At 30.6% G+C, this 27601-nt stretch overlaps 1 protein-coding gene, 1 long non-coding RNA gene and 1 pseudogene across 4 annotated transcripts; 2 read left to right on the top strand and 1 right to left on the bottom strand.

Moving 5' to 3' along the window:
• Positions 1-10995: 10995 nt before the first annotated feature.
• Positions 10996-14571, bottom strand: LOC146907930 (lysophospholipid acyltransferase 1-like). The gene is made up of 5 exons (XM_085727849.1): positions 14099-14571; positions 12824-12887; positions 12635-12744; positions 12240-12318; positions 10996-11465 (listed from the first exon to the last, which is right to left on the bottom strand). The coding sequence occupies exons 2-5, from the start codon at positions 12840-12842 to the stop codon at positions 11407-11409; spliced, it is 267 nt and encodes an 88-aa protein (XP_085583975.1). The 5' UTR covers positions 12843-12887; positions 14099-14571; the 3' UTR covers positions 10996-11406.
• A 495-nt stretch (positions 14572-15066) lies between these two features.
• Positions 15067-20121, top strand: LOC146907929 (putative UDP-rhamnose:rhamnosyltransferase 1 pseudogene; annotated as a pseudogene). 2 transcript variants are annotated; one of them, XR_015020622.1, is made up of 2 exons: positions 15067-16512; positions 19858-20121. The product of XR_015020622.1 is annotated as a putative UDP-rhamnose:rhamnosyltransferase 1 pseudogene, transcript variant X1 (transcript). The 2 variants fall into 2 exon arrangements; XR_015020623.1 differs by lacking the exon at positions 19858-20121 and adding an exon at positions 16603-16705 and having other exon boundaries at positions 15137-16512.
• Positions 20122-21538: 1417 nt separating this feature from the next.
• LOC146907928 (uncharacterized) lies at positions 21539-22359 on the top strand. Its single transcript, XR_015019827.1, has 2 exons — positions 21539-21718; positions 22084-22359. It is a non-coding gene; the product is annotated as an uncharacterized LOC146907928 (long non-coding RNA).
• The last annotated feature ends 5242 nt before the right edge of the window (positions 22360-27601 follow it).

Here is a 27601-nt window from a genome sequence, read left to right as displayed (position 1 = left end):
TCCCACACATCTTGCATTGACTGGAAATTAAAGGTTTTGTTGATACTACTAGCAAACCAGCTCCATATATGCAAAACATAGCAGCATTCAAAGAAGAGATGAAATGAAGTTTCAGATTGAGAGTGACAAAGAGAACATACTAATGGAAGGTGGTATCCTCTGGAAGCTAGATTATCATCAGTGGGCAACTTACCAGACATCAACCTCCATACCATAAGAGATTTGGACGGAGGATAATCAGGGGACCATATCAGCTTGGCCCAAGGAACCTGTGGAAGAGCAGATTTTTTGAAATTGTAGGCATCTTTCAAAGAAAGAATACCATTTGTGCTTTTTTTTTTTAAAGGAATTCATCCAACTGAAAGTTTAAAAAGTAATGTTTTATGCATAAAATTTATAAATATTTCCTTTGTAAAAAAAGAATCCTTATAAATATTTGTAAGAATTTCAAGAAAAACTAAGATATGAAAATTTGTAAGAATTTCTCTAAGTGTTTTGTGCGCTATTTAATTTGACAGAGTAAGAGCACTTGTAAAAAATCAGAAGTCTTATTTTATTCTTCAACTGCTTAGGTTCTTATATAGAAAAAATTTCGAGAGTCGTTGTTGAAGAGTGTCAGTGCATCAAATTAGTCCTTTAGAAGCTTGATCAGAGATGTTGAATCTTTTCCTCAAATGGATAATACCAGTCATTCAAAATTCCTTTGCTTCTAATAGAACGATTTGTTACATTCTCTTTGTCCTTGAATTTCTTTGTTTGTTTTCGCACGTGACGAGAAGAAGAAAAATCATACTACTTTGAGTCTGATAGTGACATTCCTTCAGAGGCATGTATCCTTCATAGTCTTTATTTCTTTGGAGTCTCAATTTCTTAAAAGTTTCCATTCCTTCAGAGACTCCATTTCTTCAGAGGCTTCCTTATACGTTTTGATTCTTAATGTTTCAGAGTCAAAACTTGATTTAAAAATAAGAATTTAATTTTATGATTCTGCACACTTGAGACATACTAGACCTCAACGGCAGTTAACTACCATTGAGACAACAGTAGTTAACTGCCGTCGGAGACGAACGGAAGTTAACTGTCGCCGAAGGTATTAAAGTATTTTTAGGGGTGAGCAATTTCTTAAGTTAGAAGAGCAATTTTCATTTCCATTTGGTGCCCCAAGATATTAAGCATGCATCACATAGACTAATAAAAAATAGGTTTTGTTAACTTGTATCCTAAGGGCATAAAATAATAAATTAAATAAAGAAAATTAACCTTGGAAATTGTACATTCATAATCTTAAAAGTTTAAAAACTTATATTTTCAATACAATATTTATTGTTTATTTCTATTTTAAGATCATTATCTTATGCTTTAAGAGCACATGTTATCATTTCCCATAAAAAATTAGTCTATACAAATCCACTTCTAATATTAGTCATTACACCACACAACATGTTTTTTAGTGAACCACACATGTTAACCCGCATATTCAGGAAGAATTTAAAAATTTAACATATTGATTTAATTAGTTTTTGTTATTTTCATGTTTAGATCTAAATTTTTTTTTGGTCAGAAAGCCTAGTGGTTAGAATTCATCTTATAAGGCGAATAAGTGGGGTGTTCGGGGTTTGAACCCCGGCCCATGCATATAATAATGCATTGTCGTACCAACTGAGCTATGCTCACGGGACTGTTTAGATCTAAATTTGATCTGTGTCAAAAAATATTCTAAATTGAATTAAATCAAATAAATACGAACCAAACTATACCAATGTTACTTCAAACTCAACTAATACATGTTCTCGTGAGTTTAGTTCAGTTAGTATGGACAGTGCATAATATATGCAAGGTTTGGGGTTCAAACCCCGACCACCACCTAAAATTACTTCAAACTCAACTAATACATGTTCTCGTGAGTTTAGTTCAGTTAGTATGGACAATGCATAATATATGCAAGGTTTGGGGTTCAAACCCCGACGACCACCTAAAAAAACTCAACTAATACCTAACCTGCCATTAAAAAAAACCTAACCTAAATGCCAGTTGACTCAAATATGAGAGATTGATTTAGAATAATTATATATAAACGTGAACAACAGCCAATCTTTCGCCATCTCGGTTAAAGTGAAGGCAAACAACCTAAGCTTCTTTTGGTCTTCTGTTACCGTAGCAGGTGGTGTACATCACTGACAAGTGTCATAAAAACCTGCTCAAGTGCTCATGTGGATTCATAGTGTCTCTCCCGTCATACTGATTTTCCTTCAGCCCATTTTGGACAGAAGTTTTGATGTCAAAGGCCACTGATTAGCTGGTTGGAAAACATGCGTGAGGTGGCCACGGTTGGCCGCCAAACCATAGCCTCCCATCAAAGGTCTCGGTGGTGGATCAACATCTCTCATCTTGATAGCACGAGCGGTGATTGTCTCAGGTTCAAAGAAAGTTGGATCAGTGTGCAGTGTTCTGTAACCACGATCAGCTGAACGAGCTAACCGAGCTGCTTTCCAATTCGCTTTTGCTGTCTTCTCGATCTCTGGGTCGTACAAAAAGTCTCCTGGTTGCACTCTACCTCGCATAAACACCAAACAAATACCTTAGTAGCACTGCACAATAAAGGATAATAATGAACACTGAAACAATATAAAATTTTTGACAGAAATTAAATTGCAGAAATCCTAAATTATAACGCATTTGCCTTGTTGAAATGATTCAATAGTCCCCAGCAGCGGCACCAAAAACTTGATAGAATTTTTAGCAAGTGTACTAAAAACTATCGAAGTAATATAATAAAGTTCGTTTCCACGAGGACCATGTTAATCTCAATTAAACAATAGCATTATGATATAGGACGAGTAAATTATTTTAGTTGCCCAAGGCAGTAGGTTTATTGTGCATAAAAGTAAATAACAGAAATTCAAGTTTGTTTAGAAAATATAGAGAGAGATGAGACTAGGTCTTTCGAATCCTCTGAGTTCCCCTAATTGGTATAGTGCACCTATTTCTTATGAATATTTTTCTAGTTTTACGATGGTTAACTAAAATAGTCATAATCAATCCCTTGACTTAGGACCCTCTTCTCAGATTACAGTCCCTAATTCCTTAGGTGATCTAATATTCTTTGAAGGTTTTAAGAGTGTTAACCTAATTTCACAAATAAACGATTATCCATTCCTAGACTAACCCTGTTTATTTGAACAATTCAATTAGGTCTAAGTTGAAAGCTAGGGTCAGTAGTCATTTATTCTCACGAATTCATATTTATATGTGATCATGATATAAAAAGCATTAAGAACAATTGAATTGAATAAAACTATATTGATATTCACAATAAATAGAGTTTCACAGCAACATGTTTCAATTAGGGTTACATCAGAATCATCTCAAATCCAATCTTTAAGAGATTTAGCTACTCATAATTGAGTTTACAAATAGCATAATCAATGAAAGAATTAAAACATACATTAACTGGTAAAGAATGGGGTAAATCACTCCTTTCTTCAGTCTCCAGGTCTGCAAATCGCACTTTCTCTCTCCAGAATTCGTAACCCTTGTTTTCTGCACTGACTTCAGCTTAAATAGGCACAATGACGCGCCAAATTGTGACACATTTTGAGTCAATCGTGTCCTGATTTCTTCTTACCAAGCCCATGGGTCAAATTTTAAATCTTCAAATCGTGACACGAAAATGCCATCGTGTCCCGATTCCTTCAATGTCGAATGTAGGTTTTCCTGAGCTCCAAATCGTGACACATTTTTAACCAACCGTGACACGATTTCACTTTCATCACTTTCTTCAGTTTTTTCGTGTTTTTCTTGCTGCTTAAGTGCGCTTGTGAACTCAAAATATCATGAATTTACACTAAAAATTACGTAATGACAAGATGTCATCAGTTTCTTTAACTCTCAAACAAGGGAAAGGTTTGCCCTCTTTTCTCCCTTCCCCCCCTTTCCTTCCCTTTCCCTCCTTAGCATTTCCTAACCTTCCCCTCAAAACTCGCAAACAAAGTCTTAGGATGATCTTCCATGGTGGTATTGTATTGGAGTATAAGATATGAGATCTAGCATAATTTTATTTTATAGCATAATTTTATTGTATTTTTGTATTGGAGTATATAATATAAGATCTAACATAATTTTATTTTATAGACGTTGGAGTTAGGTTAGGCTTATCTTCTATGGTGGTATTGTATTGGTGTTTAAGATATGATATATATGACATATAGCATAATTTTGTTTTGGGAAATATTAATGAGTGCTCTTGGACATCAGTTAAGAACTTTAAATAGTAACTTTTTATGAAAGTTTGTGTAGTAAAATGTATTGGAAATTGAAAACTTTGCCATTTTTAAGAAATAATTACTAAATTAAAATATTTAAATGTCTGGGAGCACTCGTTAACATAACCCTTTTATTTTATAGACATTTGGATGAGTCAATTGGTATTTGAGTATGTATGCTTCGGTTTTATCGAAGCTAAAATCCTCACCAATATAAAAAAGTTGGGGAATGCTAATGCACACTCATTCAAAAATTAGAATATGTATATTAGCAATGTACATATTTTATATTTGGTACAAAAACCCACACTCTTACTTTTGAAAGCCACTAAACTAAATGGGTGTTATGGTAATTTTGATCTTTTGTCTCTCTCCTTGCAATTAATGAATCATCTTCTTTGTTTAACACAAATTACTAGTAATTGTGTTTCAGTTCGTTCACCATGGTTCATATGGTTGTCCAGTTTTTTTTTTTTTTTTTTAATTGGAATAACAATATCTTTGCCACAATATGAAAAAGACCATCATCTTCGTACCTTCAATTGCACCTCTTTTTTGTTCAATTCCAGTCGAAGGAAAAATATATCATAATTTTGCAGCGGTAGTAAGACTAAAATTTTGTCCCAATTTATCTAAATCTTCTAGATTAAAACGTTAACCTTGGCCGTTCTATCAATGAAAGAAAATGAGCACATGAATTTTTTGCAGCTATGAAAGACTTCTTTTTTAAAGTAGAAGTGTGGGTTTTTGGACCAAATATAAAATGTGTACATTGCTAGCATTTCTAATTTTTGAATTGGTGTGCATTAGCATTCCCCTATATATCTATAATTTCATTTTTTATTAATTTTTTCTTTCTATTTGAAACCATTAACTTCTTTTAATTGGACATATAAGGTCTGTTTGGTAAGACCAGAAAATGAGCTTATGGCTCATAGCTTATAGCTTATAAGCTCATAGGACTAATTAGCCCTGTTTGGTAACTGTTTTTCATCAAGAGTTTATAGCTATTTTACTAGCTTATAAGCTTATTTTTCAGAAGCTATTTCAAGTAGCGTTTGAGCTTATAGCTTATAGCTTTTTGTTTTTTCTTCCAATTTTACCCTCATTATTTTATTTGAAATCCATATTTATCCTTTATACTTTATTGTAATTTAAAATAAACTGTGTATGTTATAAATGCAGTCATTTACTTTTTTGACATTTTGAATGCACTCATAATGATTCAAAATAAATATAATAATTCAATAATTATCCCTTTTTTTTCGATAAACATGCATTATAAAAAAAATGGACTCCATCGTTTTTTATACGTATAATCGTCCACTTCTAAAAAAATAATGTACAATCCTTTAAAAAAGTGTATAGTCGTAGAAAGTTTTTATTATTCAAGGACATCTTCTTTAAAGAAGTATAGATAGTACATATGTAGTTTTTTTTTCGAAACAAATACATATATAATTTTGGTATATAATAATACATATAGATTGTTAATCTTTAAAAAAAAAAATACATACAGATCGTTAAAAAAATACATATAGATGATAATACATTTCATTTTTTTTTAAATTAAATAATACATTCCATTATTATGTTTAGTTTTTGTAAGTATAAACACTTAAATAAAATAAAAAATAGAGCATAAAATTTTAGCAAATAAAAATTAATTTCATTATATATAAAAAATATATTAAATTAATAATTTTTTTGAGAGGATATTAAATTAATAAATTTAAATTACTAAATTATTAATACTTATTATGAATTAAAAATGTCCTTTTATGTCATTTTACATTTACAAGCTAGTTGAACCGCTAATTTTACCAAACACTTCAATTAGCTTATCAGCTACTAGTCATCAGTCATCAGCTATAAGCTATCAGCTATAAATCATCAACTATCAGCTATAAGCTATAAGCTATCAGCTAGCTTATAAGCTATCCACTATTTTTATCAAACAGAGCCATACAAGGTACAAATGTGTTTTTTTTTAACGAACGTATATACACTATGGCTCTGTTTGGTAACCCAAAAAAAGAGCTTATAGCTTTTAGCTCATAGCTTATAAGCTCGTCTGACAAAAAAAAACTCTGTTTGGTAACGCTTTTTTACAACGAGCTTATAACTTATTTCAAGAGCTTATAAGCTATTTTTCAAAAGCTATTCCAAGTAGCGTTTGAGCTTATAGCTTATAGCTTTTTGTTTTTTCTTCCATTATTACCCTTGTTATTTTATCTAAATTTCATATTTACCCATTATAATTAATTATAATATTGCTCCCTAATAAAATGCTACAATCCCTTTGTTTTTTTTAAGCAACTACAATCCCTTTGTTTTCTTACGGAAAATACTACTATCCCTCCGTGACAAATATTCACTTGACTTTCATTGTTTTTTCCTTTATACCTTCAGTTTCTTTCTTTTTTTCACGGAACTAAACCATTTCATATCTGTTTCTAGTATTTCAGTTTCCTTTGCAATGGTTTCTAGTATTTCATATCTTTTTTTTTTCGTTACATCTAGTATTTCATATCTGATTCCTTTATTCCATTTTTTTTCCTTTATACCTTCAGTTATGTTTACATTTTAATTTTAATGAAAACATCCCTTTCGTCATTTTGAACTAAGTACAATTAAATAGTTACGTTTAAATTTTTAAGGATAAACATTTGAAAATAAATAGAAAATAAAGTTTAATTTTATAATATATAAAAGATATATTAAATCCCTAAAAGAAGATATATTAAATTAATAAATTTAAATGAGTAAATTTTAAATACTTAAAAACTAATATATATATATATATATATATATATATATATATATATATATATATATATAAATTTTGTTATGAATTAAGAATGTCATTTTATGTCATTTTACATTTATCAGTTAGTTGAACCGCTGATTTTACCAAACACTTCAATTAGCTTATCAGCTATAAGTCATCAGTCATCAGCTATAAACTATCAGCTATCAGTCATCAGTTATAAACTATCAGCTAACTTATCTGCTATCCGCTATTTTTTTTAGCGAAAGAGCCTATTTAAATTTTAAAAGCTAAGACAAGGAGATCTTCCAAAGATATTGCACCTGGCTCCAACGTGTATTATGGGTTTTACTTTTCATGACTAATAATTTTGCCTGCTGCTCATTGACTGATTATGACATGTATGGACCATCACTTGCTGCTCTTTGACTCCACACCACATGTTGGTTCTTAGATATTTTGGTTGTACCCACTTTCAAAAAGGAAATTATTCATGTAGAAAGAAACAAAGAGGAAATTAGGTAGAAGCGTTAATAATACTCACTTTTCATATTTTTGTTATCAAGTGAAATTTACATATATCATTATTTTGGATATGGGCAACATAAAAATTATAAAATTATAAAATAGTTAAAAGTTTTTAAAAATATAAAAATTGAAAAATAGTTAAAAAAAATTGGTGAGGTAGCACTCAACCAAGCAACACTAAAAAAATTATATGCATTAGCGTAACAAAAAAACAGACAGACGAACATCAAATATTATTCTAAACGTTAATGTGTGTCTGTCTGTCTATAGAAACTTTAATACATTCATCCTAACGTAAAGGACCAAAGTGGTTGACGGAGGAAAAGTTAAGGGACCAAAACGAAACCAAAAAATAAGTTAAGGGACCAAAACGAAACTTTTAATAGTTAAGGGACCAAAACGAAACCAAAAAGTAAGTTAAGGGACCAAAACGAAACTTTTAATTGTTAAGGGATCAAAACGAAACCAAAAAATAAGTTAAGGGACCAAAAGAGTAATTAAGCCTTAAAATAAAGGTTAGTTGAGTAGTTGATTAATGAATTGCGAATTCTTATTATACCAAATGATGTGACTATACATTTTACTTTTCCATCAAGAAAATTATGCAGCATCTCCATCGAAAAATAGAGGTATGGATGAGTAATTGTTTTTATCAGAGGTGGAGTTTGTATTGTTGTAATCATATATAAGCCACAATAGATCCATAACCACCAATAATAGAATCAGGGGTACCTGAAGTAGACATGTTTTTCTCAGGATCTTTTATTTGATACTCGATTAAGTGTTTAAGCAACATATCAGACACTCTGATGCCAACTCAAGGTGAGAAAAATACAAAAAGGTGAGAAAAACACAAGAAAATGGTTGAATTACGTTGGCTTTCTCGAAAAAATTTCTAAGTGTTCATCAAAACAGTTCAGAGTCCGATCAGAAGCTTAGTTCTTAGCAGAGTATGAAACAGGGTTATGCTGCAGAAATTAAGTAAACACAGAGAGAGGGAAAAGAGATAGAGACGACCCAAGAGAATTATACTGGTTCCTCTCAGAAACCTAGAGTAGTATAGTCCCCTTGCACTTCCAAAAGATTTTCACTAATCTCACAGATTACAATTTTCTCAAACACACACGTAAGAGACTCCCTTTGCTCAATCACACAAGAAAGAGACTTCTAAAATGCAAGTTTAATCAAATAAAAAGATTGTTGGTTTACACTTAATATACGATCAGAGGTGTAAGAAGTTAAGTTCAGATGACTTCTGATACTTAAGAAAATCTAAGATATGAAAATTTGTAAGAATTTCTCAAAGTGTTTTGTGCGCTATTTAATTTGACAGAGTAAGAGCACTTGTAAAAAATCAGAAGTCTTATTTTATTCTTCAACTGCTTATGTTCTTATATAGAAACAATTCTGAGAGTCATTATTGAAGAGTGTCAGCGCATCAAATTAGTCCTTAGAAGCTTGATCAGAGACGTTGAATCTTTTCCTCAAATGGATAATACCAGTCATTCAAATTTCCTTTGCTTCTAATATAACAATCTGTTACATTATCTTTGTCCTTGAATTTCTTTGTTTGTTTTTGCACGTGACCAGAAGAAGAAAAATTGTACTACTTTGAGTCTGATAGTGACATTCCTTCAGAATACGGCAAGGCTGCCTAGAGTCTTAAGCTGATGACGTGGCCTTCAGAGGCATGTATCCTTCAGAGTCTTTATTTCTTTGGAGTCTCTATTTCTTAAAAGTTTCCATTCCTTCATAGACTCCATTTCTTCAAAGGCTTCCTTATACTTTCTGAGTCTTAATGTTTCAGAGTCAAAACTTGATTTAAAAATAAGAATTTAATTTTATTATTCTGCACACTTGGTGTCAAGAATGTTGTTCTATCGGCATACTAGAACTCAACGACGGTTAACTACCATGGAAACAACAGTTGTTAACCGCCGTCGGAGACGAACGAAAGTTAACTGTCGCCGAAGGTATTAATGTATTTTTAGGGTGTGAGCAATTTCTTAAGTTAGAAGAGCAATTTTCATTTCCATTTGGTGTCCCAAGATATTAAGCCTGCATCACATGGACTAATAAAAAATAGGTCTTGTTAACTTGTGCCCTAAGGGCATAAGATAAGAAACTAAATAAAGAAATTTAATATTGAAAATTGTGCATTCATAATCTTAAAAGCTTAAAAACGTATATTTTCAATACAATATTTATTATTTATTTCTATTTTAAGATCATTATCATGTGCCCTTAAAAAATTAATCTATAGAAATCCACTTTTAGTATTAGTCATTACACCACACAACATTTTTTTAGTGAACCACACATGTTAACCCGTATATTCAGGAAGAAATAAACAATACTCAATAGGATGTGTAAGGTAAGAATCACATCCTTCACGAGATGAATTTAAAAATCTAACATATTATTTAATTAGTTTTTGTTATTTTCATGTTTAGTTCTAAATTTGATCTGCGTCAAAAAATATTCTAAATCGAATTAAATCAAATAAATACGAACCAAACTATACCAATGTTACTTCAAACTCAACTAATACATGTCCTCGTGAGTTTAACTCAGTTAGTATCAGGCACGGATCTAGTGTGGGGACAATGGGGTCAAGCGACCCCACTTGCCTCCACACGTGTATTGTATTTTTAACCCAAATTTAAATATATATCTAGTTTGACCCCTCTTTATATAATATTATTGTCTTTACGTACTCTATTTATTACATATAAAATATTACAAAACTAAGAAGGATCCTAACGAGTGTTCTAAGAGCACTATTTAATAAATCAGAATAAGTAGTTTTTTTTTTTATAAAAAGTAGTTATAATTATTATATCAATACAAATAATGCTTATTTTTAAGATAAAATTTTCTTTTATGAAATCTTTAACCAATTATCTCAGAGCATATCGTTAGCAAGACCATACAACTATTATTATAATATAAACTATTCTTATATTTGTTGAAAAATGTTGTGACTCACTACTAAAAAAAAGTCATTTTCAAACGGAATTTCAGACGGATTTGGGACGGAATTTACGGAAACTTCCCACGGATTTCGGACGAAAATCCGTTTTCGGACGGAATTCGGACGGATAGGGCGCTGTCCGAAACAACCGCGTCGCAAATCGTATTTTCGTCCCAAATTCCGTCCGAAATATATTTCAGACGGATTTCGAACGGTTTTCACACAAACACGTTGGACTAAACTTCAAACGGATTTGGGACGGAATTTAATTAAATTTCCTACAGATTTCGGACGGATTTAATTTAAATTTTCCAACGAATTTCGGACGGATTTAATTTGCTTTACAAAATTTCCATGCTTTTCGGACGTGGTTATAATTTTTTTATTTTACAGAATTGCCACAATTTATATTCAATAATACATACTAAATCAAATAAAAATAAATAGTAACTCGAGTAAACAAATGGCCATTGCCTGAAACAAAATTATATAAATTAGATTCATACAAGTGCTCAATGTTCTAACACAATAACATAACTAAATTGTTCATTAGTCAGTGCTCAACAATAAAAGTAACACAATCAATTGCACTAGCAGGGATAGGGGAAGTGATTTTGGTCTCAAACTATTACACATAATTGTTTTTCCCACCTCTAGCGTTTCAGTATTAAGTGTGTCAACACCAAGACAGGTTATATCAGATCCATCCTGCAACACCAGCAGCATGTTTCAGTTACCAAATGCATCGAAACATTAAAAACATTCATCAAATTTTTCTGAGATGTCAAAGCACTTTATGCCATCAATATTAGGATGTCAAAGCACATCAGAAACGCGTGCAGTTTTTCTACAGCTTTGTCCCTTGTAGTGTGTCACTTTGTAATGCAATGTGCCCCTTCCAGCAGGTATACAAGTTGCCTTTGCGATGTCTCTGCATAAAAAGCAGAAAGAGGCTAGATTTAAGAAAATAGTGATCTTTGCCATTCTCAAAATAGTAACAATATTAATAACCATGAATATGCAGAACCAAATTCAAAGCTTAGCATAAACAAACTCTCAATCAACAAATGTGCATTAAAAGTTCATTTGAAATGGATTTAGCTCTTCAAAAGTTGACAATTCATGTAATAGAGTAAAGTAATAACAGTTGTTGATGAGAAAATGAACGGCTGATATTCCAACACATCCAAAAAAAAAAAGTTTTGAACAGTTTTCAGCTAATGAAGCAGGGACTTGAACATACACTAGACACGACACAAATTAAAAAAATAACTCAACACTGCTAATATAAAAAAAACATAGGACACTAACACCACTACATATTTATTTTTATTTCGGCATACTTGTCTGCTAATATAAAAAAAAATATGTTTTGTATTGACTCCACTAGTTTAATTTCGTATTGCTATTTCAGTGTCAGGTGTCCGTAGTCTATTCCGTCCCCAAACTTCTTTCCTAAGCAACTTGATTGTCAAGAGAAAAATCATAAACATTGAAACGCATACATAAGCATTGTCTACATTAGGGGACTAATTGTAACCATCACAGTGACTATAGACAGAAAAGGAGCGTAGAATATAATACACCACAATACCAAGAAAATAAAATAAAAAGAAGTAATTTTCTTTATTTTAAACAATTACAAGTTAGACCATCTACTAAAGCATTCAAGAAAAAAGAAACAAACTAACTGTTGTTCACATACCACATAAGTCATTCACTTTCTTCTCCATATCTTTTATCTCCTTCACTTTTTTTATGCTTGTGGAATAAGGTCCCAAACCCTACATAAAGTAAAACAAAATCACGGATCCGAAAAAAGTTATCAAGCTAACAACTAAGAAACCTAGCAGTGAAAGTCATGGATCAACAAATGAGCAGGATGATAACAATAGGTAGAACGGTTCCAATAAAATACACACTTCCATATGAGGCAAGAGTTTCATGCAGACTTAATACCTATTCAAACACACGACACAAAAAAGATAGAAAACTTGTAAAAACAAATTCAATTTTTGTATATATATATATATATATATATATATATATATATAGAGAGAGAGAGAGAGAGAGAGAGAGAGAGAGAGAGAGAGAACAAACCATGAAGCCAACACAGGGATAACTTAGAACCAAAAGTGTGTAAGCAAAATTAGCAAACACCAGGGCATTTTTAACTGTTCGAGGCACGCCTTGCTGCCATCTGTAAATGACTGTTTGAAAAGAAAAACCGCAGCACAAGTTAATTAACTGAAGAAAGAAATGCAAATAAGCCTAATTCAATATTTATACCTCTGGAACCAGCAATCATCAATGCTGACTGAACAAAGAATATAATGTATCCAGGATACAACCCCTGAAATAAAAATGTCAAAATGTTAATATGAATTTTTCTTTTCAACGGTACAAAATAGCAGCCTGGCAAAGTTGTTTCGTGGTAACAGATGAAGGTAACAGATGTGTATCAGAGATTGACCATCACTTATATGGAAGAGGCCTACCTTGCATAAGGCAGAGGTGTTTTCTAACACAAAATACCACTAACTTCTTAAATCCCTTCACAACACCATTGGAAAAAATTGCTCTAGTTTTCCCTATTTTGTGCCACAACTGTCAAGACGAAAGTTGGTCCGAAAACACAATACAACACCCCATCGCAAAAGCTTACAGGGCAGACCAAAACAGAAAAAAAAAAAAACAGCAGCACAAAAACACTAATTGCACCTAGAAAGAACAACCACCTAGAAAAAAAACAGCAGCACAAACACACTAGATGCACCTAGAAACAGCAGCAGCAAATCAGCACCCCATACATAGCTGCTAAAGCACCAAAACTAGCTAAAAAAAGAAAGAAAACTCAGCACTAAAACAACCACAACAGCAGCACTCTAACAACAAAGCCAAAAATCAACACCGGATAGCTATCTAAGTAAGCATTCCCGAGGGTTCCATATCTAACCATATGAGTTCCTTTACAAATTCTTCTTCATTTCTAAAATAATCGTTGTTAATGTCATAGTTAATGAATAAATAAAAGAATATTGCATTTTTACAAAAATGTCTTTATTAACTATAAGAAGGAATTGAAACAAGGTGGCACAAAACAAGGAAAACTAGAGCAATTTTTTCTAATGGTGTTGTGAAGAGATTTAAGAAGATACTGGTACTCTACACCAACTATTGCAAAGAAGGAAAACCAGAGAAAGATGGGAAAATAACAATACTCAAGAAACAAAAAATGAAATTTTATAAACTACAGTAACTAAAAGAGATTCTAATCCTTTTCAATTTTGACAACGAAATTAATCTTCAAATTAGTAAAAGTAAGTACCACAAATTACTATTCAATCACAATTATTTTCAACACCAAACGTGAATCCAAGTGTAGGTAGTTAAGCACACTAAAAACCTTAATAAGTAAAACAAAATAAACCCTAAAATTGAACCAAGAATCAGGTACAAGTTTATGGGAACATGCTTGATTTGTTGAAGAAAACACTGAGAAATTAAAAAAAAAAATACAGATAATCCACAGATCTGGAGAGAAGAGAAGAGAATCTTGGATACCTTGAAAGATTGATTGACCAGCTTGAGAAGTTTTTGGAAGAAATTGATTGAAGAGCAGCACAGGAGAAGTTGATTGAAGAGCAGCACACTGAGAAATTGATTTTGAAGTTGGTTTTAGGGTTATGAAAGAGGGAGATGAAATTTTAGGGTTATGAGAGAAGCACACGAGGGAAATTTTGTGAGATAAGCGGGAGATGAAATTTTCCCAATTAAAACCCTCAAAAATATTAGCCGTCCGAAATCCGTCTCAATATTTCACACGGTTTTGGGACGGAATTGTTTTTTTAAATAAATCCGTGCGAAATCCGTGGGAAAAAACCCTGTTTGAACATGTGCTAAAATTTTCACACAATTTTGGGACGGATTTGAGACAAAAATTCCGCTCCGTTAAAACCGTCCCAAATCCGTCCGAAAAATTCAGACAAATTCGAATCCGTCCGAAAATTCCGTCCGAAACCACTGTTTTTTTAGTAGTGACTGACGCTACGTTGGTGGTGAAAAAATAATAAATTATGGTTATATTATTTATACCCTGCTAGAAATGGACACATATTTTAAAAAAATCAACATTTTAGGGCAATTATAAATATAACTTGTATAATTTTCGCACGCTTACGCGTTTATAAATTTTTTATTATATAACTTGACCCCACTTATTAAAATCTCTGGATCCGTCACTGGTTAGTATAGACAATGCATAATATATGCAAGGTTTGAGGTTCAAACTCCGACCACCACTTAAAAAAACTTAACTAACCTAAATGGCAGTTGACTCAAATATGAGAGATTTTTTTTTTTTGACGTTTAAATATGAGAGATTGATTTAGAGTAATTATATATAAACGTCTTTTTTGTACAACCAACAACTTATTTGCTATTTTTTAATAATTTTTTACTATTTTCGATTTGTGTGCTCATCACAATGTTATAGGGTGTTACCTTAGTTGTCCAATTTTAGTTGTACAAATAACATAACTCATTGATTTAATGATAAAAAGATAGGTTTTACACCAACCCCTAACTCCAACGTCTATAAAATAAAATTATGTTAGATCTCATATCATATACTCCAATACAATACCACCATCACCATGGAAGATTATCCTAATAAACTTCACATTGCTGTTTTTCCATGGCTAGCTTTTGGTCACATAAGTCCATTCTTTGAGCTTTCCAAACTCATAGCTCAAAAGGGTCACAAAATTTCATTCATTTCCACACCTAGAAACATCAAACGTCTCCCTAAACTACCTCCAAATTTACAACCTTTGGTAAACTTTGTAGAACTCTCACTACCTCATATAGACCAACTACCTGAGCATGCAGAAGCCACTATGGACATTCCACCACACATTGTTCCATATCTCAAGAAAGCATTTGATGGTCTTCAACAACCTTTGATTGAATTTTTGGAAAAATCCAACCCTGATTGTATTATATATGACTTTGCACCTTATTGGTTACCACCAATATTACCAAAGTTTGGCATCTTAAGCATTTATTTCTCAATTTTTAGTGCAATTGGTATGTCTTATGGAGTGGAATTCTTAGTTGGAAAGTCAAATGATGAGGAGAATATTATTTCTGATGTCTACTTAGAACAAAATGAATCTGGAGTTACAGATATGTTTAGGGTCAAAGAAACCCTTTTTGGTGCTGATTTTATTGCTGCAAGAAGTTGCATGGAGGTTGAAGGTAAATATCTAGAAATAATTGAAAATCTATGCAAGAAAAAAGTGATTCCAGTTGGATTATTGCCACCGTCGCTACAATTCAATGAAGAAAAAAATGATGAAAATTGGGATACAATCCTTAAATGGTTGGATAAACATGAAAAAAGGTCAGTGGTTTATGTTGCATTTGGAAGTGAAGTGACATTAAGTGATGAAGAATTCACTGAGATAGCTAAAGGATTAGAATTATCTAGTTTTCCCTTTCTTTGGATTCTGAAGAACCAAGTTAAAGATGATTGGCTTGTTGAAAACCAATCAAATAAGAAAGGATTGATTTGGAGTAATTGGGCACCACAGTTGAGAATCTTGTCACATGAGTCTATTGGAGGATTTTTGACTCATTGTGGTTGGAGTTCAGTGATAGAGAGTCTTCAAGTTGGATGTCCACTTATTATGTTACCTTTTCATAATGAGCAAGGTTTAGTTGCTAGACATATGGAAGAAAGAATGGTGGGGGTAAAGGTACAAAGAAATGATGAAAATGATGGGAAGTTCACTAGGGATTCAGTGTCTAAGGCATTGAGATCAGTGATGTTGAAGGATGAAGGAGAGAGTTATAGAAGTAAAGCAGAAGAGATGAGCAAGATAGTTGGAGACATGGAGCTGCACCAAAAATATATAGATGACTTTGTTGATTATGTGGAGCTACATATCCGAGCCTCTAAACACTAGTACTTACAGGTATTCTTTCATGTTTTATTCATAATATCTAAATTGTTTAAAGTGATATATAGAAATCAAGGTGCATTGAAGTTTTATTTTTGTTGATAGTCTTCTTAAAACACCATCTGGGACATACTGAGAGGTGCAAAGGTTCTTTGTTTGTTGACTTGTTGTCACTGCTATAATGTCATTATGGACATATTTTAGTTTCTGGTACTAGTCTTTCTTTGAAGTGTTGCCGTATTCAGATAGAAATGGATGTTTGTAACTTTGTTCCATCCATCATCCATGAGTTATTTGGTTTTGTTTGAAACAAATAATGCATGTTAGAACAATTGAAAAAAATATACATTATCTACATTAACCAAAATCAAAGAGACTCTTAAAAAAATGGAATAGGTTTCAAACTCACATACCATAAACCAATTTCGACATAAAATTGAGTGGAGAATTGTCATGTCACCGCATTTTTTTTTGTTGAGTTTATTGATATTTAAGAATAAGAAATACTGAAGATTAATACAATATCGTCACTGGACATCGAAGGTATGTGCTCTGTCATCACAATCTTTATTTTTTCAAGGAGTCATAACATCCCGGACTTTTATGGATATTTTTTCCTTGATTAATTCTACCATAGCAGCACACATAAAATCCACATTAAAATGGTATACTCAAATATAGGTGTAACCTTCCCTACTTGATTTGGAACTATACAATTGAATTTGAGCTATTATATATAAGTAAAAACAATTAAAGTTGAGAGTATATTGCCAACTGAAACTGCAAATTGAAGTAGAATGTTTTGTTTTTAATAATAATATTTCATTCTTAAGCAATTAAATGTATATTGAAACGTTTGTTTTCATTCTTTACCTTATGGAAATGATGAGCTCAATATGATTTTATTGTGAGTGAGAGGACAAAATTAGAATTAGGTTGTAAAAATAAGGGTAAAATAGACAAATTGAGTATTAGGGTGAAAAAAAATAATGAAAAGGAACCGTTATTAGTTGAAAGAAAAAAATAATAATGAAAATGAACTGCTATAAAAAAAATTACAATGACGTTAGTGACTTTTTAAAAAAAATATTATTCATGTGCTACCTGATTCAATTCCTTGCAGACCTTTTTTCCATAAAAATTAATAAGGTTCGCCAAAAAGGGCGGAGTTATGGTTATTAGGTTCAATTGTCTGATGGTGAGGAATGATTTTGGGATTGTGAGATTGAAAGCATTATGACCCAAGATTTTTGTTGAATACATAACATTGAAACAATGACATGTCATCAAAAATATCAGTGCACTGGTGGTAAGAGTTGTGAATTGGAAACATGTGGTACTTGGTTCGATCCCCAGTAGGATTTTTATAATTGACCATATGAGAATATTGGTGTTGGAAGATATACTCTGACATGTTTAAGTGATTGTCCTTACATTCCCCCAGTAGGATTTTTATAATTGACCATATGAGAATATTGGTGTTGGAAGATATACTTTGGCATGTTTAAGTGATTGTCCTTACATTCACTTTTATTAATGGTCAGTTCTGTGTCCCTCTCTTCCACATATCACTTTATCATGATTCAGTTTCTCTCTCATCTTTCTTTCTCCATTCCATTTCTTGATCATTTGTTTTTCTCCCACTCTTCATCCATTTTTTTTCTATTTCTACACATTTCCAAATATTTGTTCTTAGAGAGTTAGGATTTGAGGATAATTTTTTTTATTTCATTGGTTTTATTTCAGTAGGATAATATCTACTAAAATTATTGTGCATTGAAATTAGAAGACTAAATGAATTGAATGTTAAATTGATTGAAAGTGGAATAGATATTAACAAGAAATTAACCTCTGCCTGCACGGGTTTTGTAGAGCTCCATATATCACTATGAAATTGACTATATTATTACTTTTAAAGCTATATTCGGTATTATGTTATCAAACTATCTCAAAAAGAAACAAAAACAAGAGATGGACTGCAATAAAAAGACAAATCAAAAGAAAATATATATACAAAAGTTTGCGCCAAAAAATTGGTCCTAACCGCAAAGGTTGTTAAATCTATAAAAATGAAAAGGAAAAGAAACTGTTATGTGGTAATCGAAAGAAAAATAATAATAACGAAAAGGAACTGCTATGTGGTAATCGAAAGAAAAAATAATAATAAAGAATTGCAATGACGTTAGTGACTTTTAATTTTTTTTTCATGTGCTACCTCATTCAATTCCTTGCAGACCTTATTTTTCATAAAAATTAATTAGGCCCGCTAAAAAGGACGGGTTATGGTTATTAGGTTCAACTGCATGATGGTGAGAAATGATTTAGGGATTGTGAGATTAAAAGAAATAGGACTCAAGATTTGTGTGGAATACACAAAATTGAAGCAATCACTTGTCATCAAAATCATCAATGCCCTGGTGATAAGAGTTGTAAATTGAAAGCATGAGGTACCTGGTTCTATCCCCAACATTATTTTTTTAATAAAAGAAGAGAAAAAAGTAGGGTTTAGAAAAAAGTAGGGTTTAGGGTAGGAGACTTGTACCGCACTTGGTTCTGGTATGATACACTTGATTATTTGTCAAATAAATGGCACTAAATCACAATGCAACCAAACTCCACCTTGCTCAACACTCAATTCTCTCACCAAACCTGTAAGCCATAAGGATTCTTTGGAAGCAGTTGGCATGTACTCAACTTCAGTTGTCGACATGGCAACTACGGATTGAACCTTTGATTTCCAACAAATAGTTCGTGTTAAAGAAAATACATACCCTATTGTAGACCTTCTATCATCCATATCACCAGCATAATCTGAATCAACATGAAGGTGAGAAAAATACAAGAATGAAGAATTGAATTCTAACTGTTTGCACTAGTTAGAATCTGAATGAGTTCAGGGTTTGAATGAGCTGTTTACATCAAATTAAGGTAAAACACAAAGATGAGAGAGAGAGAGAGAGAGAGAGAGAGAGAGAGAGAGAGAGAGAGAGAGAGAGAGAGAGAGAGAGAGAGAGAGAGAGAGGACACAAGCAATTATACTGGTTCATCTTACAATCCAGGAGTAGTCCAGTTCCCTTACACTTTCAAGGGATTTCCACTATAATCACAACTAATTACAAATTGCTCAAGGACACAAATAAGAGACTTCTAATGCTCAAGTTCACAAGTAAGAAATTTCCTAATGCTCAATCTTATCTGAAAGAGACTTCTAAAACGTTACAAATAAAATATCTAAACACTAGTACTTAAGGCATTCTTTCATGTTTTATTCATAATATCTAAATTGTTTAAAGAGTTATATAATAATCAAGGTGCATTGTAGTTTACTTTTTTTGGTGATAGTCTTTTTAATTGATGCAGTATAATGTCAAACACCATCTGGGCCGGGACAGACTGAGAGGTGCAAAGGTGGTTTGTTCGTGGACTTGTTGTTGTTGCTATAATGTCATCATGGACAAATTTTAGTTTCTGGTGCTAGTGATGTCGTATTCAGATAGAAATGGATGTTTGTAATTTTGTTCAATGAGTTGATTGGTTTTGTTTGTTTTGTATTTGTATGCTAGCGTCTGGTAGAAACTTCCTTTCCATGTGCAATTTAAGCTTTTTGATTCAGTGCTTTCTATAGATTTAATGCCTTACAATCAAATATCATGGAAATATATATATACACACACACACACACACACACACACACATATATATATATATATATATATATATATATATATATATATATATATATATATATATATATGGGTTATGTTACAAGACACCTTCATATAAAGTAGTGTGGTGTCTTTTATCAAGTCACACCTCAAGGTGTGATTTTCACTTTTTTAGTTATAACTTTGATAAAAGACACCTTCATAAAAAGTAGTTGGTGTCTTTTAACAAATGCTCATAGAGTAACTTGATAAAAGACACCTTCACAAAAGGTGTCTTCTATCATAACCCTATATATATATTGTCTAGAAATTAGAAAGTAGCAGCAACTAGCAACTATTCGAAGTACTTTTTTTCATAGCTCCAAACATGGTTTTAAATTGTGGTTGAGTTTGCGGACACTATGATTGTAGGCATTGTGGCTCTTGGCGTATTGTGGCTGTTGCACCGTGAATTTATTTTCTATTAGCATCAAATATTTCACATTTTCTCTCTATAATCTCTTATCTGATCTCATTATAAAAAAACTCTATCACTTAAAAGAAACAAATATTGGTCTGTAACTTTTATTTTTGTGTTTATTTGAAATATATTTGTATATTGTGATTTTTTTTTTGTAGTAAAAGAAATGAAAATGGTCATTCAAAACTCAAACAAGTGAAGTATTCAAGGTTCGAACTAACATCTCTGACTTAACAATTTCGACATTTTTTTCAGTTATATATACCAAAACTTGTAGACAATAGTTATTTCTCTTAACAAAAAATTGTTTGCAAGAAATATTATTAAAACAAACAAAAAAAGGTACGAAAATATTTGAGGACTAGACCAAAACCCGAACCAACAAAAACGGACCTAGGTGCACTAGATATGGGGTGGCACCCGTCCCATATGTTGAATAATTTTTATCCCGTGCATAACAACTTAGCTTTGCCACCCTAAATATTGTAAAATGATACTATATACTTTTTCCTCTTTTTTATCTATCTATTATCTATATGAGAAAACAAATGCCTACCAAAATTATTTAACTGTCCTTTTCTCTAACTTTTTTTACTTCACATTTTTACAACTTACTAAGGTTAAAATTGGTAATTCAAGTTCCAAGAATGCCTCACAATTCTTTTGTCAATTTGGACTAACAATACCCCTATCACAAACACTAACATTATTAAAGCAAAACAACTTTCTAAGGCTATTTTGGGTATTTCGAAACTAAATTCAACTTTCCCTCTTTTACCTAATTCAATTTATAACTTTTGAAGGTTTGAATTTGAATTTCAAATTCAAACTTCACTTACTAAAAATTTCCCTCTCTTCTTTTTCTTTATAATTTCATCTTTCTATAACATTTTATCATTAACTCATTTTCAAAAGTCTCAACTATGCTCTTTCTCATTTATTTCTTTCCTGCATATTTCTTTACTAGAACATAATTCATTTTTATTGTTCAAAACTCATATATGCTAACATCACTTTTCCTGCATATTTCTTTTTGCAGATTTAACAGGTTACAAAAGATCTACAAATATGGTGACATTCTATCTTCAAATAAATGGTAATGGTAGTGTTACTAACTTTATTTATTTCTTCAGATTTTGTTTATTTTCCGTAGGAATACATGAGTAAAAATTATGAGATAACTCTCCAAGAAAAAATATATTGGTAATGGTAAGTGTATGAAATTCATCTCATTCTCAGCTATCAACTATGTTACTTTCCTTTTCCTTACACAACTCTATTTTGATCAAAAAGTGTTTTCTAACATTTCATTGATTTATTTTGCAGAAAACTTGAAAGTTGTTCATTCTTCAACTAAACAAGTAGCTAGAGTCCTATAAAAACAAGTTGTTCATTCTTCAACTACAATTTTTTGCAAAAAAGTATGTTGCTAATATAATTGAAAAATATTATATTTTGCAGGAAAAGATGAATGATGTTCTTTTCACTTCAACAATCTACCAAAAAGACATGCTTCAATACAAGATGAAGAAAAGCCAGGAGAGTTTGATTAGTATATTCTTTTGAGTGATTATATATTGTTAAGAAGAAAATAAATACATAAGAAAGAAGTTTAGTTTTTTTTTTTTAGGGAGAAAGAAGTTTAGTTGTGATGTATATACACAGTTTTGTATTCAGTGCACAAAGGACACTTAGTTTTTTTAGAAGACTTCCTATAAAAATAAAAATAAAAAATTTGGCAGATGAGGAACACTATATTTAGTTAGCATTATATATTAAATGTCTGGCTCATATGTTTACTATAACAAAATAAATTATTTTCTGCTTGTAAATAAAATTATTATATATTCATTGTTTTTAGAATGAAAAAATATTACCTTTTTTTTTGGTGAAAAAAATTACTTTGTTATTTAAATAAATTAATTTTTGCTTGAAAATAAAAATATTATATATTCATTGTTTTTAGAATAAAAATATTACTTTGATATTTAAAGAAATTAATACTTTTCAGAACTGAATAAACGAATGACTTTTCAAACCATATACAACATCTCATACAACTTAAAATAAAATCAGAAAGATGCATCGATAGAAAAACAAAACTATGTGGATTAATGAAAAAAAATGGCTAAAATTATCAACAATGTAATTTTACTAACAACACAAACGAATAAACAGATGAGAGAAGAATCCATCAAACATATCTGAGATTGTAGATTAACTAAAATATTGGGAGAAATTTAAACATTTCAAAAAATAAATGATAGATCTACAGTTTCAGATATTTGTGAAACATAAAAAAAATCTCGAATCCAAACCAGATCTGATACGTATATAGTTGAAGAAAGTATAAAGTTGAGAAGAAATTGCAGATATTTGTTGTTGCATGTATAAAGTTGAGAAGAAATTGCACAGATCTGATACTTATCTTTTAATGTCTCTTATGTTGTTTTTGTTGTTCATGTATATCACTTAGCAGAATCAATGAAAAATCTGGTCAAAACACTAAAACAATTTGTGTTGTATCTTTGTTTCCGTAGGTTTAGCTCAGTTGGTAAGATAAATACATAATATATGTAAGGTTCTTCGGGGTTCGAACCTCAAGAACCTCATACACCACCAATTTTTTTTGTCTCTTTAGTATTTTTTTTTCTTTCAAAATAATTGTCATTTTAAAATATTAATTCAATATTCATTATTATTTTCACTATTATACTTTTATTTATTAAATTTCATCTAACTTAACTATGTCCTTAAAAAAAATATGGACTGAAATTTGTGAATGATAAATATAAAAAAACACTGGACCATGACTTGTGAGTGATAAATAAAAAAAACAGGGGACCAAACTCTATTAATGATAAATATAAAAAACACGGGAATAGTATTCTTGACGGAGAAATTTAAAAATGCACGGGACCAAGATTTATGAATGATAAATATAACGATTCACGGGAAGATTTGTGAATGATAAATGTAAAAAACACGAGACCAAAAATTGTGATTGATAATTTAAAAAAAAAACACGGGACCAAGATTTGTGAATGATAAACGTAAAAAACACAGGATTTATATTTATCATTCGTAAATGATAAAAAAAACACAAGATTTGTAAAAGATAAATATAAAAAGGAAAATGCTCATTATCGCAACAAAACACTTCACAAAATCGTCCCGAATGATCTGACACCCTCAACTACTCTATTTTATTTCTTTTGAGCTGTCCTCAGCTACTATATTTTCATCCACTTCCATGCATTATATAATATTATTTAATTTAATAATTCAGTTTCAATCACATCCTCCTTTCATCTTCCACTTCAACAACAACACTTCCTCTTAAGTAGTTTAATGTCATGGCTTCAAACTCACTGTCATGGCTTTCAAGTTGTTCACTCATAATCAGTTTATTACTTTAATTTGGATTTTGTTTGTTTTGCTGAAAACAGATGCTTCTAAGTTGCCAAGAAATTGATGGTTCTTAATCTTACTCTTCTTTTGTACACTGTTTGTAAGTTGACAATATATCTCATTATATTTTTTTTACAGAAATATGTTAGTATATATTTCTTTATAAATTCAAATGGAGTTTACGATTGTAACACAAGACCCATTTTAGTAACTACAACGAGTGATCGGTTTTAATTAGTATTTTTTAATATCTTTATTTAAACACCGTGACTACCTAAGTTTTATTAATATCTTCAAAAAATATATGTGGGTGTATGAACTATATATTAATAAAAATATATATGTGAGTATATATTTGTTTTACGGGAATATATTAATATATTCTTATTTCTGAAATCTAATAGGAACTATATATTGATAAATATATGGGAGTGTATGGACTATATATTTATAAAATTATATCTCATTATATGTTTTTATATAGAAATATGTTAGTACATGTTTATTTGTGAAATGTATTTTCATTTTTTTTTAATATCGTCAATACTAAAACAAACAAAAAAATTATAATATACTATGATTAATCATACTTCAATTTTTTCCATTTTTTTAAATGTATCAATAAAAAACCCTTTGGAGTGTACAATTGTAACACGGGACCCATTTTAGTAATTATAACGAGTGATCAGTTTTAATAAGTATTTTTAATCTTTTAAAAAAAATTAGTATTTTTTTAATATCTCTATTTAAACACCGCGACTGCCTAAATTTTTTTTTTTTTAAAAGAACTGCCTAAGTTTTTTTAATATATTAATAAAGTATATGTTTGTGTATGGACTATATATTAATAAAAATATATATGAGTATATGTTTGTTTTATGGGAATATATTAGTATATTCTTATTTATGAAATCTAATGAGAACTATATATATTGATAAAATATATATTAGTATTTTTTTACGGGATGCTTATTAGTATTTTTCACACTAAAACATATTAGTAAATAAAAACTATGATTATTTTTATTTATTAGCTTTTTTAACATCTTCAATACTAAAATTTAATATATATTTGTTCATATTAACATTTAATTATTTTACAATTTTTCATTACTACCGATCAATATATACATTATTATGCTTTAAATACTTTACATATTTTCACTATGGACAAAAAAATACTATGACAAGCACAGCCGAGACAAGACACGCGGCGGAGCCGCGGCCATACAGCGTGGCGAAGCCGCGCTACCCGTGCTCAGCACGGGTATCTCGACTAGTTACAAGTAAAATATATCAGTATACCCAAAGTCACCTTGTGTGGCCACAGAGTTCTTTTCCTCGCGCATGCATTTGGAAAAAAAATCGGTTGGGAGGAGAGAATCTACTTTGTGTGTCTTATAGATTCTCTAATAGAGATTAATCACCGTTAAACGGTGATAGATATTTCGTACCAATAAAATGGTAACCCAAAAAAATATATGCTAGTATACTTGAATATAGTGTAAATATATTTTGCACCTCACTTTGTTTAATTACTATACTTAAATATAACTTCCACGTCCGCAAGTATTAACTCAACTAGAAAAAATATCAAAATTGTTAGGTTGAACGTCGTGACCATAGTTCAAAATCTCACTCCACTCTCACTCCTCCATTTGTGTGTAAGTTGAATAACAAAAATATCCAAGTAAAAATATCTAATCTCAAATTTAAATCACAATTCATTCATAAAATAAAAGCAGTATGACTCTCCATAGTATGAGATCATGACTGTTATTCCAACCCTCCACCATAATGCGCTATATTGTCTCTTCATAATATAATTACTCTACAATCTATGCCACCCTTCTTTAGAGGAATTGAAAATCTTTATTTAACCAAGACACATCGGATAACATTTTTTTTTTTTTTACAAAGGATAACATATATAATTTCAAGAAAATTTAAGATATATATATATATATATATATATATATATATATATATATATATATATATATATATATATAAAAGTTCTCGAGACTTGAATATAGTCATATTCTAGAAAAAATATTCTACCATTTTATGTTATTAACATGGATGTTATGAGTTTGTTCGCAAACGTTTTTGTTTCTAACGATTTGAATTTGTATTATATTGATGTAAATATCTTTTATTTTTGTAAAAAAATTATATATGTGGGTCTCTTAATGGTATACGAAGACGTGAAGCGTGCATCACATGGACTAAATATTACCCAATTAAATAATAATGTTTAATGATAGTTTACAGAATAATGTTCTTTCAATTACTCTTGTGCACTAGAGAAAAGAAAGAATAATTTAGTATAATTTTCGGCAGAATTTTGATTCATAAGAATGTGATTTTTTGTATCTTTTTTTGCCTTCTTTTCTGCCTCCAAAGTCTCTCTTTTTATATTTACAGAGAAACTTACAACCCTTTGAAAGTGTTTGTTCATGAATGGTTACATTGGTACAATTGTCAAACATTACACATTTTTTCTAAAAAATCTCTATTTAACAACCACAACTTTCCAATATACTTTACAAATTTCTCTCACAGATTTATTATGCAATTGTTTCAAACTTAGATTTGAACCTTTTGATTTATCTTTGTAAAAAAAAAAAAAAAAAACCTTTTGATTTATCCTAATGGTGGCATGGCGGCAAGGAGAGTTTTCATTGGTGCCCTTTATTCTTATCGTATCTAAAAAGAAAAAAAAAATGATATTTGAACAACTATTTTTTAACAATTTTTATGACAATTTTTTCTCTCATACTCATATTATGTTTTTACTTTCTCTCTCTATTGTTTTGGTTTTTATATCAATACTCATATTTCTTTTTATATATTTAAGTGGTTACACAAAGTATCAACAAAAATGGTTATTCAAGTATCACTCTTATTCTAAAAAAGATAATGCACCTCTCTCCAAGATGTATTATGGATCTTACTCTTAATCGTATATAGACATGAACCATCACCTGCTGATTATGACATGTATGGACCATCGTCCATCATCTGCTGCTCATTGATTCCACACCACATGCCAGTTCATAGATATTTTGGTTGTACCTGCTGCTTTATTCATCTATAAAGAAACAAAGAGGAAATTAGGTAGCAGCTAATAATACTCACTTTTCATATTTTTGTTATCAAGTGAAATTTACATAATATCATTTATTTTGGATATGGCCAACATAAAATGGTGTGATCGGTTTTATCAAATTAAAGAGTGAGTGTCTAAAGAAATGGTTAGATTATGTGATGTTAGCATTAAACAAGAAACACAATACTCAATATATTTATAATGAAATAACTAAACCAATAATTAACGAGTTAATTTTTTTGATCTAAATCAATTAAATTAATTTGGATTTATTTTATATTGGAGTCGAAATTGAATCAAACCATAACAAAACCATTATTGATTTGAGTATCGATTTCATAACATTCAAAATTGATCATTTAAAATTCGAATCAAAACATTATTTTTTATTTCATGCTTGAGTATAGCTTGTCTTATATTTTCCTATTTTAATTTATGTATATGTCTTTTTTTAAA

Source organism: Medicago sativa, chromosome 7 (assembly GCF_051527215.1).
Source record: "Medicago sativa cultivar Bolivia chromosome 7, Bolivia_mono, whole genome shotgun sequence".
NCBI lineage: Eukaryota > Viridiplantae > Streptophyta > Magnoliopsida > Fabales > Fabaceae > Medicago > Medicago sativa.
This window is presented reverse-complemented; position numbering and strand designations above follow the sequence as displayed.